Raw genomic sequence first — 19819 nt, 5'->3', positions numbered from 1 at the left:
TTTTCATTTCAAAAGACCAACATGAACATTGAAATTTTTAGTCCAATGAATTCTAAAATTAATTTTAAGTAACTAATGATAAACTAATCTCTATTGTGCTTTAATCTCACTGCAGAAGTGGTTCAGTGTAATCCAAAAAGGTTGCCTTTTGCTTTTGTTCTTGCAATCTTTCTTTGTATTACATTACATTACAGGTCATTTGGCGGACGCTCTTATCACCACCCTGTCCATCATGTGTGCATACAATTGTTTCTGCAGATCACGTGTTAAACCCCTTTCACTGCATTAACCATATTAACAAGGGGTTTACTGAGGAAAGAAATGTTTATTAATAGTAACCATGGTAGTAATAACTGTAATAATAATTGTGATAATAATGTATCAATAATGTAATAAATAGTATTGTTTCTTTGAAGCACATTGGGAGCATACAGATATAAAAACCAGGAAAAACAAATACAAAAACAACCAAACCCAGCACGGTATATTTATATATATATATATCCCTTGGAACTGTATGCAGCGTAAAAGAGAAAAATAATGTTTTGATTGCACAGATTAAGTGAAGCCACACACACATGACGTGTCTTTGTTCTAATATACAGAAATACAAGGTTCTGCTGTTGACAGAGAGAAAGGGAGGATCTGTACATACTGTAAGGAATACAAAAGCACATTGTAACCTCAAACAGAGAAAACAGACAGACAAATACAAACAGAATGGACGAATATTCATTGTTTACTTTCTGTTTTTCCTCACTGGTTACCATTCAAACCTTTGTGCTTTGGGATCTGCATAGGACAGGGAGGCTGTTGGGGTTGGGGGAGTGGTGGATGTGTAAAGCCAACAGTATACTTGCTGAAATAGAAACACAACAGTTCACAATGCCACATACAGATGGTAGGTATTTCATGACAGTTTTGTACTGTACAAGTATTTACACTCCACACCAATTAGGGCATATGAAGACTTAAAAGTGAACTGTGACCAATCGAGAACGGAGACTCTCCTCACTAAAAATAATAAAAACAAGCGTTTTTTATCTTTCCCTTACAAGGAAGGGATCTCTTGTGCTCCTGCGACTGTTGACTGTTCTTCCTCTAAGTAGATAAGTAAGGCAGAAGTAGTGTGATGTTGGTATCCTGTTTTAGGGGTAACAGTCATTGGTAGAATGTGGAAGTACCAATTCCTACCAACAACTGGAGTTATATGTTTTATAATCATGAAGCTGATACTTTCCTAACTTTAACAACTTAGTTTGAGTTCCTTAAACTTAGCAGAACCAGAAATGTGGCAGAGCTCAAAAATATTCATATGATAGCTTTTGTAAGTGCTCATATAGTTGGTTTCAAAACAGTGAGAAACCGCATACAACAACCACATAAATAGGCAAGTTTGTTTGAAACATTGGAAATAGAAATGAATAAAGATAGAAATGAAGTATTGTGTTGAGGACGTGTCACAGGATATTGAGGGATTCTGTGGACTAAGGCCCAGGTCTCAGTAAAATTGATATTACATTGTTACTTCCCACAAGGTCTTCATGTGAAGCCCAACATATGTGAACTGTTTCAGTGTGAGCCATTTGTTTATTTTCACTTGTTTCCTTTTATCTCAGTAGCGGATTGAAAGGGTTAAGTTATTTACATTCCTATAGTGAAAAATATTGATGCTAATCGAGCCTGATCTCATGTACAATAAATAATGTGTATATTTTCACAACAAGATTTATATTGTGGACATGTGGAAATGAGGATTTAATCTTAACCAAACAGTTTAATACAGTTTAATCCTAGCCCAAATAATGTACCTTAACCCTGATCAACTTTATCATGGAAACATAATTTTGTTTGCTGTTAGACACAGGATTTTAAACAAACATTTTTGAAACAGATTCAATGGTTGTAAGATAACGTTGGCTTGTTAAAACACATTTTTTCTTTTTAGCAAAGAGATGTTGTCATGATGTTTTGGACCAACTGCAGATACATGCACAATAAGGGCTGGTGTGCAAAGCATTTGTACGTGCCAAAATGTGTCTTTGCAGAAAGTATACTGTGGCCTTTATTGTGGAGGTCAGCGGGTTACTATGGGAGGTAGGTGTGGTTTTGGTTTATGGATTGTAATTGGGCTCTGTTGGGGGTGTGAACGAGGTCTGGTTGCCAGGAGGTTTCAGAGAATAATAGCTGCTTTAGGGCTTGCATCTGAGGTATACACAATATAAAGGAATAGGGAAAGTTTTGCAGAAGACCCACATAGATTTTGGTAGGAAGCTCAAGGATTTTTCATATAGTATGTGTACTGTAGAGCAAGGGTTTAGGCTTTGCTATGGTATGGGCACCTAAAGGCAGGGTGTTCTGGAGAACGGGGATGGAAGGACTAAGGGATCAAGATAAAGGAGGACATGCTATAACAGAAGGGTTTTCTTCAGATTACAGTAATCAGCCATAGAGAATACTAGAGCTAGAATGAAAGCTGCTTCACACCTTTTTTTAATCTCTCCAACCAGTAATGGATGGACAGCATTTACAGTACATGTAAACAGGACGAAAGTCTTTAACCAACAACGGAAAGAACAAAAAACTTCAGAATAAGAAAAACACAGCAGAGATCAGAGGATACCTGGATCTCTGCTAAGATTGACATCGTTAGTTGCTTTTAATTAGTTTGTTTTTGTCCCAGTCTGTTTTTCATCTGTCTTCATGAAATGTGTAGTCCTTCTCAGTCCCACAGCAGGTTTATTATCCAAGTTAAACAGCTCAGCACTGCTGAGGGATGGTAGTGGACAGTCATTAAGAAGTCCTTACACCCGACACACCCACACAGACTAATTTATTCTCAGTCTTTAAAGTAGCTTTGAGACATCCATTCAGAGAATGCTCATGTACTGTACGCGCCCACCGCCCTGTCCACTGGGCCACATGTACTTTGAATGACTGAGAGATAAATAAATGCAGCAACATGAGAGGTATCACTGGATGTGTTCACACAGAAGTAAATCTGCATCTTTGCTCCATTGGGAAACAACTGGACTGGGGCAAAAGAAGAAGAAGAGGAGGACGAGGAAGAGAAGATTGAAAATTGTTCATTGTGAATTATGTTTTTTTTAATTCAAGGCCACCAGAATGTCGGTCTCCAACCCAGGAGGACGTCAGGTCACTCCACTTTCACCATTACACACTGTGCGCTACAGGAGGTGGACAAAATAATGTAGGGCAGCTACACAGGTCAGTCAGTTATTTGCTTTAAAAGACAACCAAACAGTTTTCCAAAAAAAGATTAAATAAAATGTTTATTGATATGTTTTAAATGATGCATAGTACACCAAGAATAATAATGTTTAATTTCACTTCATGATGTTCAGCACCAGCTTGTGCTGATGCCATGTATCTACACTGAGCTACGTTCATTGTTTTTGGCTGGATCACTTCTTTTCCTGACCAATAACCCCCTGAGATGGACATGTGAAAAATCAATCATTTCATTAATCATTATGCTGATTGGGGTCATACAGCTCATGTGACGTCTTTCATGACTCCTGCGTTTGTTCATGGTCCATGTCAAGTACAAGAACCAGCACTAAGTGGTTCATTGAAGTGAGGAATTATACAAAAAATTGGACCTTCCCGTTGTTTCACATTAGTTCTTATCATCATTCTTAAGAATAAGAATAAGAATAACAATGATAATATTAATCATGATCATAATGATAGTGGTAGTTGGAAACCCCTTCTGAATCAACATACATGTGTTAAATGCTTCTAACCTCTTAAGACGGGAAACTGCAGTGACTCGCAAGTTCTTCACCAGGATCAGGATATCAGGATAAGTCAATATCATGATATATCACTGGGAGTTTATTTTATTTTGTCCACCCTGTGTACCTCAGAGGAGACTGTACCCCTCCCTCCCATGCCCCTTTATTCTCCTCCTCCTCTTTTTTCTCCTCCTCCTCTTCAACACCCCCCACAGAGCATTACCCCCAGCAAATACGTTAAGATTCAAGGGAGAAGGACAAAGGGAGAGAGAACAGACAGGCAGAAAATACTGGGAGAAAAATCTATATTTAAAAAATGTATTTTATCTTTCCTTCCTCTGTCTCTCTCTCTTACACAGGACGGGCCGCTGTCCGTCTCCTTGTTTTGACTTATTACACATTTCTGTCTCTCCCTGTGGCTGCAGGGTACTGGTCTTACTTTTAAATCCTTCCCTCACTGCTACTTTTGTTTCTCTTACTTTTTTTGGCCATGGCATTACGGTCTATGTGGATCAGCAGAAGAATTCCAGCACATTATCAGAAACATTTTGCTATATAATTTACACATGTATATCATTTACAGAGTACTGTATGTTTTTTTAAGTATATATAAAACAACAACATCTACCTAAAAAGTTTAAGAGTTTTTGAAGATACATTCAGTAGCTGAACTGAAAGGAAAGAAATGAATGTCAACAGAATAAAACATCACACAAGTAGAAACCTCATCATACATCGACAGTGCATTGAATCCTGCAAGAAAGTTGAAAATTAAAGGCAAACTTATGTCCAACAGTTGCAGATCACAAATAGATATATCTATATTCATATATAAATGTTTTTTTCTCCTTACTGGTAATACAATAAATACAACATTAGTAAATGGCTACAACTGACTCTCCGACCATGCCTGACAGCATGTTATTAGTACAATGTTTAAATATAGAAGGATGTCACTAAAGTATAGAGCCATATAAATAGAAAGGTTTAAAGAGACTCTTAGTAAAACTTTGTTTGTTCGTGACACTTTTTTTGACTTCATATAGGGCTTATTTATCCTTTCCCCTCCCCCTCTCATCCCATAATCCTTCCTAGGTGTGGAGGCCAAGGGCTGTGTTCAATGATGGATAGGAGGCTTTCCTGTGACACTTCACTGTAGACAGACCTCATGTTTCTAATTTCTACCCTCCCTCAGAGTGCCTGTGCCACCGAATCCCTATCGTGCCGTTCCCTACCCAACACAATGTACAAAAGCAGTTTACTACACAGCACAGCCACCTCAAACCACAACACCACAATGACATGTTTAGCAGTGATGTCAGAGGCAGCCGGGCCTCCAGCAGACATGACATACTCCGGCCCTTCAGCTCTCACTGAGAACAGCTGAGCTTGTGCACTCATCAACTTATGCAATCATTTCTATCCTTTCTTATCTTTGCACAGACCAATGTAAGGATACTTAATTATCATTCCTATTGTTTTTATTGCAATCTACAAAAAGCAGACTGCTTGTCAAAAGTAACAACTACACTGCTGCAGTCCATTAGTTGAAGAGTACTCCATATTCCATAACAATCACATAGTGACATGTCTGCTGGACCAGCTACCCCAATCCCTCAAAAAGCACACACACACACGCACGCACGCACGCACGCACGCACGCACGCACGCACACACACACACACACACAGTCCATATTCTCCCCAACACCCCTGGTCTATCTAGCAGAGGGTGATGGGGCAGGGTGTGGTGGGGATAATCAGAAGACGGGGGGAAGCTGGCATCTCTTTAACTCACCTTTCCGTTTTAAATTGCAAAGACACATAACATTTTCCCCCAAGTTCTTCTTTTTTTTCTAAAACATACTTACTATATTACACACATATAATATATAATATGTATATACGTACATTAGTGTTTGATCTTTTTGGAAATCATAAACTTAAAAAAGTTTACAAAAATAAAATGTTTCATGGTGACTTCTCTAATTGGTCTCTTCCACTCAGCAAGGCTTGTTTTTCAGGGGTCAGAGCAGCAGGCTCCCCTTCCTCAGGACTACAGGCTCAATGGTTCAGGCCCTGGCCTCAGAGCAGGCCCACAAACATCCCCGTCCATGCTCTCAGATCCCTTTCATTCTTGATAGAAGGGCTCCTTTACAAATCGGCTCTTTTTGTTTAAGTTGATCTTTTTTTTAGTGTCCTTCTGTATTCCTGCTGTTCTTCTCTTTTTTTAGTTGATGTCCATCTGTATTCATCTCTCTAGTCTTTCTTTTATTTACTAAAAAAGAGAGAACAAGCAAGTCAGTGTAAATAAGACTTATGAAAGGTGAATTTCTATACAGTGTAAGGAATAAAAAACAACTTACTTTCCTAAAGACAACTAAAAGCAGTGGAAGGGTTATATACATTGTCTAACATCATGCAATCAAAAAGGCTGCGGCATCATTATCATTCGATTTAGCATTCAATCAACAAATAATATTCAATCACTGAACTATAGATACATTTATCTTCGAGGAATCATATTTTCTTGTCAAACAATATCACAAGATTACACTGTACATACAGTATCAAGCATAATTTCAACAGTGAAGTACTGCTTTGACCAGAACAAAGCAATGTTTCATCACCTTCAACAGGCAGCACCAGGGTTTGACACAGGAGCTGCTTGGTTTTTTTGATTAGTTAAGAATGAGATTTTATTCAATCTCTTCTGTTATAATGTAAAGCAGTGTAATTATGTATTAAAAAAACACAGATCAACATTTACCTGAACGTCTGTGGGACGCTCTTACTTTGGAACATTTGAGCTAAATTCCACATGTATACAAGAATATAGTTGACTTTATATTATCTATGTCTCCCAAGGCAACACTGTAACCTAGACATTACATTCATGTACAACTAACTAATTTGCAAAAGCAAATATGTTTTGAAGGAAATGTCCACATTTCTTTATCAACATCATGGGAAGACATTTTTAATCAATGTATATGCAAAGACTCAAAACATTTATACTGAACATATCATGGATTTTCCTAACATAACGTTGATATGTAGCTTAATTATCATTATTATTGTTCTGCTTAGGTACTTAAAAGCTCTAGGTTAAGGTAAGAGAAAGATGGTTATTTTTTTCATTTCTTAAAAAAAATGTTTCAGGGCATTTGCATTGATCAAATCTAAGTATCATCCAACATCATAGCTCTATTTTCTGTGCAATCTGAGTACGTGTGTGTGTATCAGTAAAGAAAAAAAGAAAGAAAGAAACAATGCAAAAAAATACATATTTATGGTTGAATCCTGCTATCTGTTTATATTTGAGACCTTTTACACACTGTTAAAATAAAATAAATTCTGTTCTAACACTTAATTGAAGCTGCATGGCCGAAATAACATATACTAACGCACATATTTGAACTACACCCTACAGCAGCTGGCAGAGCCTTGTTTAAATCTTTCTGAGAAAATACACTGGATTTATTTGGCTAATTTATAATGTTATTAGTTAGCAAAGAGAAACTGTTAAACCCAATGAATCTCACATTTGCAGATGGATACACTTGAGGAATGTCATGTGACTTTAAAGCAAAGTGAAGACTTCATATGTTTTATGGCTGTACTAATACATCGAATGGAAATGTTCTAATGTCATTTCCCCAAAGTTAATTCAGCCTGTTATGTTAGTATCTTTCCATATTATAATAATCTACCGAAATGATAATGACTAAAATGAACAAAATACATTTTTATGGGTTTTTACCAATTCTGTACAACATAGGTTAGCACTGATGAGGCATGTCGTGGAAGTCATTTAAAACACTAGTATCAGCAAAATATATCAACTGCAACTGCAATCCAATCCAAAAGGACAGCATCAGCCTTAAAAAACCTTTTCAGTCAAGCCCTTGCCACAAGTATTATTGCTGACTATCTTAGAGGCTTAGCAGGATCAAGTAAGCACTGCAATTGTTTTATGTACAAGACAATCCTTATTTTTGTGAGGGAACAAGCAGCAAAGTACATCACACTCCAGCAACAGTGGGAAGAGAGAGAAGGGAAGGAGAGAGTGAGGCTGCCGGTGTCCTGCGAGGCTTTTGTCTTGACAGAACCTGTTTAATTCTGGGAGATGGGTTGTTAAGGCGAACGAAGGAGGAAGTATGTGTGAGTGAGTGTGTTTTGGGGCAATTGGATCTTCTGAGGCAAGAACAGAAGAGCTTTGTAGTTGCTCGATCCTGCCCCTCTGGAGAGAGACAAAGCGAGATAGAGACAGAACCTGGGAAGCTGCACTGCAGAGTCACCAATCACATCCAATAATGGTGTCCTCTCGTCTCAGCTTAACAGCCTCTTCCCAACAACCTCCCCCCGTCTACACCATCACAGGAACTTCCACTGTACCCTCCCCTCCAACTCCACAAACTCCTACAGGCTTCCCCTCGCTTCTCTACACCTACCTGTACATTGGTTGAAGTGTGTATGTGTGACATTTAAAACTACATCAAATGCTCTAACTCCTCAAGGAAAGAATGACAGAGAGACAGAGAGACAGAGGTGAGGGATGAGGCAGGGTCCTCAGTCAGAGGCTGATCCCCTTGATTTACCTTGTTGTGTGACTGGGCATGAGGATCCCTGAACAGACAAGCATGGACCTGACAGCTGTATCTTTACAGACAATTTATATTGAGATTTGAGGATAATCAATCAAGCAAAAATATGTTTGCTTAATAAAGACAATGAAACAAATACCTGGCCAACAGGAACATGATTGTATGCCCTTATCGGCAGCCTAGTACATATTCATCAGATATTAGAATGTGAGTACATCCAACATAGAGAAAAACCTAATATAGAACATTTTGAAAAGTTTTAGATAATACTCAGAATTAGCCACATATCAAATAACTAGATACATTAGCAGATCATATACAAAAAAAAAATCACACACAGCACATGTTTAAACGAGAACTATATAGCATTTGTTTGGTACAAAACTTGCATCTCTAAAAATCACTTGACATGTAAACTCATATCTTCGAATGAAAAGGAGCATACATGTTAAAAAAAAAAAAAGCGTGTAGTGAACAATTGAAAATCACCGCTCAGCATTGCTGATGCGCTTCTTCTCACATCTGTACCTCAACTCTGAATCTGCTCAGAACATTGCTGTGATGAGTCCTACTATGGCCTTATGAAAAATATGTGGCCTTTAAATTGGCTCCCCTGTGGCTCCTTTGATAGTAGAAGTCCGCCCTGTTCATAAGTCTTTTGACTCGGGCTCTGTCATGCACAATCCCACAGAGGAAAGTCTTTGTGACTGTGACTGGAGCCACAGTCATTTACAACCCAAACTGACTCTGGAGGTACACTGAATGGATCACAAAGATGCAATCAGCACTGAATATATGTATATATGTATATATATATATATATATATATATATATATATATATATATATATATATATATTTAGGCAGTGGACAAAATAACTTAAAATGATGAAGTAGCTGTGGAGTAAGCACGACTGCAATCTGTCTTTACAACTGTTTTAAGACCCAGTTAGACCAGAAATATACACTGCAAATAGGTGGTGCATTAAGCTTGGTTAGTGCGAGGCTAGCTAATAAAAAAACAGTAAAGGCTGGAGAGTTGAATCAGGTACACACCTGATTCAACTCTCCAGCCTTTACTGTTTTTTTATTGAACACTCAAAACATAATGTGATGAGTGTGTTACTAACAAGGCCACTATTGTTGCATTACTGATTTATTTTCCACAGCTCAGGGCCAATAAAGTGATGATGATGACATCGTCATGAGTAAACAACCAGTTCCACCCCCACATTCTGAACAGAAGGGATGCTAGATGTTTTGATGTCATATATATCATTTTTTTCAATTGCAGTTAAACATATGCCCACAGACTAAGCGGGGTGCTGCAGCCCTTAGTTGCTGATCAAAATTGCTGTTCAAATTCCAGTGACTGATAACTTACTTTGAAGTCCATAGGTGCATTTTTGGTTATATTGTTCACCATTGTATGTCAGTAAGAAAAAAAAGATTGAGGAGAAAGAAAAGTCACACCATTTAATATTTGGATGGTAACCCATCTTACAGATGACTGCATTGACAGAGCCAATTAAACTGCGTGCGCAGCCATGCCATGCCAGACGGGGGCTTTCATCAAGTCAGGTGCAGAAGAAATTAAAGAGCCGGGAAAAAACCCCAAAACAACTGTGTCGTTAAAACTAACACAGAGAGCTAAAAAACTAACTAAACTAACTAACTAAAACTAACTAACAGTGGGTTCCTTCTCTGTGGAACATGAAACCAGAAGCTACTGATGCTACATGTCCAGTTAAAAAAGGATGGAGAGATGGGTAAAATATAGAAGGAATAAAAAAAAAAGAAATAGAGAGAAACGTTTTGCACTTCAGTGACACTTGTGCCACTATCTTTGTTTCACATTAATGGCAACCTTGAATACTGTTTTTTGGCCGGCTGCTTCACCCCTCTGCACAGCTTGGTGTTTTAGAGATGTCATAAAACCAAGAAGCAGGCTGACAGTCGTTTAAACTTGTGCTTTCCATTTTCCCAACTGAAACAAGCTCATACAAACAGAAGGGTAGCAGATAAAAAATAAAGTGTATTTCCGGAGAGCTGGGAGATGTTGAGGTTATTTAGGAAACATTGCTATAGACAATATTAGGCCTATGGCTTAACAAAACACACCTCACACAGTAATGTGACCACAGACACGTAGAAAGACATGACCGTCGATCTAAAAAACAAAACGAAGTAAAAGCCTTTTTCTTTTCATATAAAAGTTGCCGTTGTCTAACCCCTAACAATTTAAACAAAAGTAACAACATAAAATTATTTTTCTCTTTTGATATATATTTTCTTCTTCTGTAGTATGAGAACCTAATATTAATAGGACTAAATTATATTTTATGATACACAAATGGAAAATGAATTTCACAACCTTAATACAAACATACATGTACATTAATAAAGTGCATGGAAGAGCTATGGTAAAAGAATAAAAGAAAACACAAATATTTTTATTTACATTAATGTTTATAAAAAGCAGTATATCATCACTGCTGAAAGTACATTCTGCCCTATAGAATATGTAAGCATGTTCTGTGTATGAGAGTGCACATCTGTACAAGCTTTTAATGTCAAATGAAGAATTAACCAGTTTTGCCACAGAAATCTGAATTATTTCAATTATTCATGTTGTCACAGACCTTAAAGGACAATTTTGACATTATATTTACTCTTTAAAATGATCAACAAATCCATGGCTAGATTAACCTCCTCGCAGGTCCCATGACAAAATTGAGCTGTTGGACCCTTATTACCCCTCCATACAAGCCTCAAACTGAAAGAAAAAGATCTCAATCTAAATGTATTCATAGTTAAGACCTCGCCGGATTAGATAAAAATGCAGGACCTTAAGTCCTTTATCATGGTATTTATATTCTTTTAGTAATTCATATTTCTAAATACATTTAAATGTGTCCAATCCAAAACACTGAGTTCCATGATCTTCTGTGACTCAAAAATAAATAGTTTAATTAAAAAGAAAGTTTCAGTAATTTCTTAAAAAGCTGGCTGCTGTAGTTTTTAACAAATATTACTCAAACAGTAGGAAATAGAGCATTTGTTGGCGACTATTTTCAGTGGTGGATTAATCCAAATTCCGTGCTTGAGTTCTTTTTTTATTGGATTGAGTAAACATAAACGACAGTTTGTGTGTTCATGGTAATGAAGAAAAAGAGGCTACAGACTTGTTAGATCAAAAAAAAGATTTATGGTGAGACAGGGAGTGGGAGATTTGTCCAATCCATATTTACTGTAACAATGGCCTTATCCTTGTTGAAAACAGCAAGAGAACGAGAAAAGACAGTCTGCCGACAGACACAACAGTGATAGCAATAGAACAACTAGTGTGAATGCATGTTTGTGTGTGAGTCTCGTCAATCTGGTATATCTTCAAATGAGATCAGTGTTTATTGACTGAACCCTCTTATCTCTAATCTGTGGGGTAAATTGCCTCGGTTGCTTCTTCTCTTCACACTCCCCTTTCTTCCTGCACTACTGACTCCTCTCTTTACGATCCCATCAGACACAGCAGGCACAGATGTTATTTCCTTGTGTGTGTATGTGTGGCTGGGTGAGAGCGAGGGAGATTGGTTGGTAACTGAATGCTTGGTGTATTAGGGATGGTTGCCTGTGTTTCTTTTAACATATCAGCTAAGCATGTGAGTGTGTACACATTGAGACTAAACCAGGGGTGTCGAAACATTTTTCACTGAGGGGGGGGGCAGCCTCCATCACAGCTTTCTATTAATGAGGTTTCATTTAATTTGTATCAATAAGGGTTTGCAGCTCATTCTCAAAGCCTCAGATTGCTTCTTAGTCAGGATGGTGATCCCCTTCACAGTCCTGTATAAAGGGGGGGGGGGATGGATATGTCTCAAGCTTGTTAAACAAATAAGTTATTGGGCTTGTTAACATATCAACTAACGTTAGTTAGAAAATTTTATCAACTTTAATTAACTGAATTTATTGAAAATTGAGCTTATTAACATGAATACTTTGTAATAAATGTTTTAACTCTCCTATAATGGGAACAGCGTTGCACTCAGTGGGAGCAGTGATGCTGCGCTTTGGACTGAAGGATGCTGCAGGTCAGGAGTAAGTTTGGTGGTTGAGATACGAAGGACATCACAGAGATGCTGTCGTTCATTTTGGTTCTCAATCTGCTTTTGTTCAGAGTTAACAGAAAATGTTTGCTCACATATTTGAGGCATCATTCTTTGTGCGTGGCGTCTCATCAAAGGAAACTTTTCCAAGCTCCGCTAGAAGTCGGGGAGGCAGCATACCTGTCAACCCTCCTGTTTTTCCCGGGATTATCGCATATTTTTCCTTCTATCCCGATGTCCTCCCGTTTAAATATTTTCCCGTAATTATCCCGTATTTTTAACCTTTCAAAAATAAAAATAGGCCTAATTAAAAAAAGTGTAAAGTGGACTCCGGTAGAGCAGGTGGCAATATTATGTTTAACTTTAGCTGAAAAACATTATCTGCCAGTAAACACACAGAAGGAGAAAACAGGAACAATAACACAGAAGAAGAAGAAGTGAACACATGGATGAGAGTCACAGTGAATGGGAGAAAGATGCCAAACAAGTTAAAACTTTATGCAAATAACTAGACAAATGAGAGGAGACCTTCCCTTAGTTAATAAAAAGCAGTGTCGGGCAAACTCATGCTTTTTGTAAAGTGTGCCATTCAGATGTTAGCATCGCACACGGTGGAATAAGCGATGTTCGCCAGCATGAAAAAAGCACAAGCACAAGCACGCCCAAGAGGCACAAAACATACACTGTCAATGACTTAATTTGTAACAAGAACTGTGTCGGAGGCAGACCAAGTGACCAAAGCTGAGTTAAAGATGTCGATGCTTTGCTTCAAAAATAATGTAGCCTTCAGCTTCTGCAATGATTTCAGTCGCAGTGTAGCGGACATGTTCCCGACTCTGCCATCGCAGGAAGTCCTCGTCGGGGAAAACCAAAGCCACACAACTCATCATTCATCAAATAAATTGATGATAATAACTAATAAATAAAATACATAAATCTTATAAACATGTCTGTACAAGTAATACATACTTTAAATAAACATGTATTTCCTGAATGTATATACCCGTCCCTTATGTGTTTACATTTACATTATATGGGGGCTGGGTGGCTGAGAGCTGTAAAGGAATGGACGGAGTCCGACAGAAGATTTCCCTTATTTTGAAATTCCAATGTTGACAGGTATGGGAGGGAGAGAAGCTGATGTTGATTCTTCATGGAATTATCGTATATAATTATTATATATAAGTTCTAGTTGCAGACTCTCTTAAATTTCTTCTGCATTCATCAGGAACCGCTCGATTTATTTCTCAATGATAGAAAAATCTTGGAAGTGCTGACTGAATTCTGTCATGAGAGAGGTGATCACAGACACATATGTTTGTTATCAGAAAGGTTGGCCTTTGGAAAAGCACATTTGATTTCGGAAAGCGTGGGGAAGTGCACAACATTGAAGTTGCGTAGTTGTGTCTCAAAGAGACGGAGATCCACACAGAATGCTTTCATGTGCGCAGTAGGCTCTTGTTCAGTGTTGAGATGACCAGTAAGATCAACTAAAAATGCCAGGTATGCCAAACATGGAGGGTCACTCAGCTCATGAAGAGGTCGGTCCTTCTCTTTCAAAAACAGATCGATTTCTGATCTCAGAGAATAAAACCGCTGCATCCAGCGTACATCAGAATGGTGGAGTACGTCCCCGTATTCAGCATCGACATCAGGAAGCTTGAAAGTCCTCGTGCTCGAATTATGTTGTGGCCTTTAGACTCCTAAGATCAAGCAGCTCTTCGGTAACGCAAAAGTTTTTGTCAACTCCCCGCAAAAGAAATGAACAGCTGTGCGGTGACTGTCGCATCTGTGCTCTCATCTCATGCAATCGAGTACAAATCTAAAGCACAAGCTTTATCTCGCACTTGATGTTGATGTTAGCTGACAAGTCAAAACTGTGTTTCTGTGTTAGAACTTTCTTAGTTGCAATCCATGACAAAACAGCGACATAAAAGTGTGGATGAGAAGGACACAGGTGTACAGTCAACTTTTAGAAATAATAAAAAGACACATTTATTTGATTATTGTGTAATAAACTTATCCGCTCATAGCCACTGTTCACAGCTTCCATGTCCACTGAAAAGTTATGTCAATGGGACGGATACGCATTCACTACTGATCTGTTAGGATATCAGAGCAGTCTGAATATTGGACTTTTATTCATCAGGTGGAAACAAACAACAAATTCAATTAATAATAAAATGTTGCTCTGTGTCTGCGGATGGGAAAGTAGACACTTGTTATGGCTAACACGTTAGCCTGTGAAATGTGTTGGCAACATCTTTTACCATATTTTAATATTGTTCTTAATTATTATTTGTAAAGGTATTGTTCTACCCCTTATTGGTCAAAATGTAATGAATGCAGCTTTAACATGACCATGATATTGAGATGTCTTTTAAGTATGAAAACAAAATTCTAAAGGATCACACTCTTCCATCTGATCACTTTTTTTTGTCCGTTTTTTTGTCCCTACGGATATAGATCAAATGTGGGCTTATGTGTAGTCCAGGACGAGACGAGAGTGAGACAATATTGTAGTTTTCTCCTTTAAAGCTATTTAGCAGTAATGGGATACCTCCTGCCTCTGGCACTATGCCAATGATCAATGAGCTATAACACACTGCTGCCTATTTTGCAATGGCTGCTATAGCTCTTGCATCACACCCTACTATACATCACTTCCTCATGCATTAAGATTCTGTAATACATCACACTCTTTCTCTCACCTTCTGGGTTTCATAATGCATCAATTCCTGGTAGCAATTATGTTGCACTTTCGCCTCCTTTGGGCTGAACAGCTCTAAATCCCTTTAAGTCAGTCTGAAAATCAGCTCTGGTTATTGGCTCACTTAGAATTGAACCAGTTCTCTAATGCGTGTATCATTTACAAAATCCAATTTGAAATTTGTTGCTCAAACTGAAATTGCTGAACATAAGTGCATTTAATTTATAGGGAGCAAATGGCTTATTGAAACAATAAATGTAGGGAAATTAGAATGAAGCAAAACAAGCACAAAAGGCCACCCCTAAGAAGCTGAGTTGTGGAACAATAACTTAGAGAAGAAAAGAGTGAGAAAGAGGGAGACTAAAATTTCAACTCTTTTGCCACTTTTTCCAAATGAACTATTGTCGTCTTTTTTGACACTATACAGACATGTCAATGCAAATACATTCAATCAAAACAAAAGAGTAACAAAATGTTATTTTTCAACATAAGTACATTACATCAATAAATGACAATGTGCACACTCTGTGATTCTTTTGAACATTTGCCACCTGGAAGCATTTTGTTTTTAGTTTTCCATGAAGAGGGTAAAGATGGTTATTTAGTCTTTTCATTTGTTGTTGTTTTTTTTGTGTCTCTGTTTTGCGGGGAAGGAAAGGGGGCGTGTCTCTCTCTTTTCTAGTAGGGAGTGAAGCGACTGCACCCTCCTCTGAAAAGGCTAGCCTGCAACATCAAAGATGAAAAAGCTCCAATCAGTATTCAATGTAGAACCTTTGTATTATTAATATTAAAATGAACTTCTCTCTTTCCTCCAAAAAAGTTCCTCCCTTTTTCCACTTTGTGAAGTGAAAGAATGTGATTGTGTGTCTGTGATTGTTGCATATACTTGAGCATAGATGTACAAGTTAGATAGATAGCCAGAAAGTCTCAGTTTTGTGCAAAAAGGGGCAGAAGGCAGCTGAGATGGGGCGAGCACTAGGCAACCACTATAGCTATGCTGGTGTCTGATGAGACACCTGAAGCAAAAACATATTCAAAACAAATACCTCTTTAAGTTTTAATATCTCTGAAATGTAACAATGATTCTCAAAACTGCCAGCAAGAGACATAATACAAACTAAATTAGCTTTTTAGACCCCAGAACTTTTTCACCGACAGTGGTACTTTAGGGCATTTCTGCAACAGTTTCAGCTTTTAGCCACTGTGATATTATTTGGATGGAATGTTAACTACCCCAAAACTGCTACTTGGCATTAAGCACGCCATACCTGCCATATAACAAGCTCCCAACCAAATAATAACATTATACAATTTCTCTTAACACTTAAGTATTTGAACCATCCTGGCAGTACATTAACAAGTTAACAAAATAAAAGCGAATAAAAAGCAAAGGCATTTTATTTTTCCCCCAGACAAAAACAAGATGGTTTCCTTATTATATTTCCTCCTGCGTAGTTGAATAGAGACTGAGAGAAAATTGTATCTGTATCACTCTCATTTAAGACTCTGTTCAGACCAAACTTATTGCCAGAAAAGAACTTCAATATTGGACAATTCTTCAAAACTTAGATTACGTTCAATGACAACATGTTTTCATGCCAAGTCAATTTTCAATCAAGTTAATCCTAAAATTCCACTACATTTGGGCATGGTGAATAGTTTTGTTAAAAGAGTACCCTACTGTGTTAACATTGCGCTCCTATAACATTGACAGATTTATGATTGAAGGTTAAAAAAAAGAAAAAAGGATGAAGTTCAATGCAGCAGAACTAGAACCTTGGCGTCTACATTATCTACAATACAACTTGACTGCTGAGATCGGTTGGAGATTCAGGTTTGTTATAACAACCCTTTCTCGTAAAAATGACGTTGCCATACAACAAACCTGCATTCTCAATTACCTTTTGAGGTAAACCTTTTCTCAAGGATATCTGTCGTAGTTTTTAACAAGTTAATGTTGTGAATTGAAACAAATTTACTTAGTTAGGTTGATAGATTATGGTTTGGATTAAAATAATTTACATGTTACATGTTTGTTTGACACATCCATCCCGACCTCCTCCCAATGCTGCGTTACGAGGACTTATATTGGAAACATATTTGTGATACTTCAATAACAAATCCCTTGAAATGTAATTGACAATGCAGTTTCATGTATGGAGATGCTGGATATTGGAGTAGCAGCTGATGTAGCCTTAAACCTGTGGCCTCAAGCAGATATGAGTTGTAGGTTACAGAGATCTGGCAAGCTTGTGAAGCCCTCACCTCAGATTTCTTTTCATTTTCATACTTGTAGTAGGCCACTGCTTCCACAAATGACGTAACTTGAGGAGATTTATCAGCTCCCTCTTAGTAGTTCCACCCAACTCCTGTAAAAAGACCGATGAGTAAAGTATGTGGAATTCTCCTTCTTGTTATGTATAAAAACTAAAGTATTGTCTAAATAAAGTATTAATGTATTGTTCTGATTAGGTAACTGAAAGACAGGTTAAGGTTAGGGAAAGATCATGGTTACGGTTAATAAAAAGGCGAGTGTTATAATTGTAGGCCTGTGATGTGTGTGGCACATCAGACTCTGGTCTTCTGTAGGAAAGTCGGATATGGTACACCTTATCCACGCCCAACGTCCACAGCTTTACTTTCCACATTCCAACATAAAGGACACAGTACTTTCTGTATTGACAAGGACAAAGGACGTAAATTGTGAGGTGCAGAATCGTCCAATATAGAAGGAATTTGTAGGATACTTGGCGAGTTCGGCCAGACATTAGCACTGTGGGAAAATATACAGCCACCTCTTTCATATCACCATGGCCCCTTTTATAGATAAAAACCTGGTACCTGTAGCATCACACACACACACCAACGCAGGAATTGGTAACCCAGACCTGCCTACAAAGCCGGATCCAGATGTCTAACAATTTTCCACAACAGTCAGCCAACCTAGTCCAGAATCTTCCATCCTGTATACAGTCAAAACTCCACACAGGAGTTTGACCTAAACACACAGGACCAAAAATAACCACTAATCAAAATGTAACCAAAACGTACAACTTGAGACAATAACCACACAAGGCAAGATGAGTGGAACATTAGGATATAAAATGATTCTCCTCAAGAGAAATTGTGGGTACAATAACTCACTCATCCAACCCATGATTCTACATTTACAGTTACAGTTAGCATAATTATTAACTAGATCTGACAAGTTTGGTCTTATAAGGTTTGGTTTGAGGTTTATAATGTGAGGTATGAGGTATAAATTGAGTTTATTTTTTTAGGAAAAACTTTAATAGTGAGGCGATCGGATATGGGAGGATGGGAAAAAGGGAGGAGTAATTTGAAGACAAAAGAGAAGAAAGTGTAAAGTAATAAGGAAAAAACAGAGACCACTGTTTTAATTAAGTAAATGAAGAGGAAAAATTTCGTAATTAATGAAGGCTTTTAGCTAGCAGCTGCACTAGGGGAGGAAAGGGGTTGTTTTGGGGACACATGGGGGAGGTGGTAGGGTTTTCCATTTTCATCATCACAAGCATGTCAGCACATGACATCAACTCTCATATCATTTGTCCAAGATGCTGCACCAAGCAGCAATTACTGCTGCAGAACTTTCATTCTCCCTCTCCTTCTCATACCTTTCCTTCTTTTGTGGTTTATCTTTCTCTCCTACTTTAATCTCCCGTAGCACGTTGAAACATTTACTAGATGGTCGTTAATCTTTGGAGGAAGTCCCTACTCGCACCCACAAAATGAAACAAATTGTACTTTCAGTTTCTCCCCCACCTTCTGGGGCGCTCTATTTCTTTCATTGAAAATATATTTTTTTCATCTTTGATGTTAGCTGCAAAGCTAGCTAAAAACAAACATTAACCATTCGACTATGTCCCTTTGCAAAATTTGAAGAGACTTTGAAGGAATTCTCAGTCTCAATTGGATTTCAAGCAAGTAGCTTTCAGCCAAAACAATTGAATGGAGTGTTTAAGAGTAAGGCAATGTCCCTTTTTCATTTACTGAAGAGGCAAAGATTCACATCAAACATTAAAATGGGTCTCTCAGACGGAAACACAAGTCCTAGGATCAACAAGTCGAAGAGTAAAAATAGGCTATTTTGTTTGAAGATCTTCTTAGATTATTAATAAACCATGTAAGCAAATTATCGGATTCAAATGATTAATTTAAAGTTAGCAGTTCATTTAGTTAGGTAGTTCACATAAATAGTGCAGGACACCTTTTCTTGAGTAAAATGGGTCTCCTGTAAAGTTAAACATCCATGTGTCCAGGTAGTGCGCTGAGAATGCTGCACCAGCCCCAGTTCATCATGATACCACATACAGTCTGGCACAATAATCAGACAGTCAGCAGCTAAGAAACAGGGAACAGACTCACCATAGTGCCCACACTGTATGTGGCTGCAGGACCAATCGTATGGTGATATGGGTCTGCTGTTGCATAGACTCTGCCATAACTATAGAGGAGAAAACAGGCAGAAACAGTATTTACTATGACAATATGTTGGACAACTTTAATATTCTCCAAGATGTTTGAAAGACAAGAGCTATACACCATCTATGGATATATTGCAAACATCAGAGCCTAAAAGATCAAGTATTACAGTTCAGTATCCCTTCAGGGAATTGTTTTA

General features: G+C 37.8%; 1 protein-coding gene across 3 annotated transcripts in view; it reads right to left on the bottom strand.

The window, feature by feature from the left end:
• Positions 1-3943: 3943 nt before the first annotated feature.
• Positions 3944-19819, bottom strand: part of LOC115024937 (RNA binding protein fox-1 homolog 3-like) — a 72708-nt gene continuing 56832 nt past the window's right edge. For 2 of the 3 annotated variants that reach the window (XM_029456835.1, XM_029456837.1), the window contains 2 exons: positions 19564-19642; positions 14496-15900 (listed from right to left, as the gene is read on the bottom strand). In XM_029456835.1, the coding sequence (XP_029312695.1) occupies positions 15856-15900; positions 19564-19642 (124 nt within the window). In that variant the 3' untranslated portion in view covers positions 14496-15855. Of the gene's footprint in view, positions 6036-14495; positions 15901-19563; positions 19643-19819 lie in introns of those variants that run through there. The other variant, XM_029456836.1, reaches the window with a different exon arrangement.

The sequence above is a fragment of the Cottoperca gobio genome, chromosome 19 (genome assembly GCF_900634415.1).
Source record: "Cottoperca gobio chromosome 19, fCotGob3.1, whole genome shotgun sequence".
Taxonomy (NCBI): Eukaryota; Metazoa; Chordata; class Actinopteri; order Perciformes; family Bovichtidae; genus Cottoperca; species Cottoperca gobio.
This window is presented reverse-complemented; position numbering and strand designations above follow the sequence as displayed.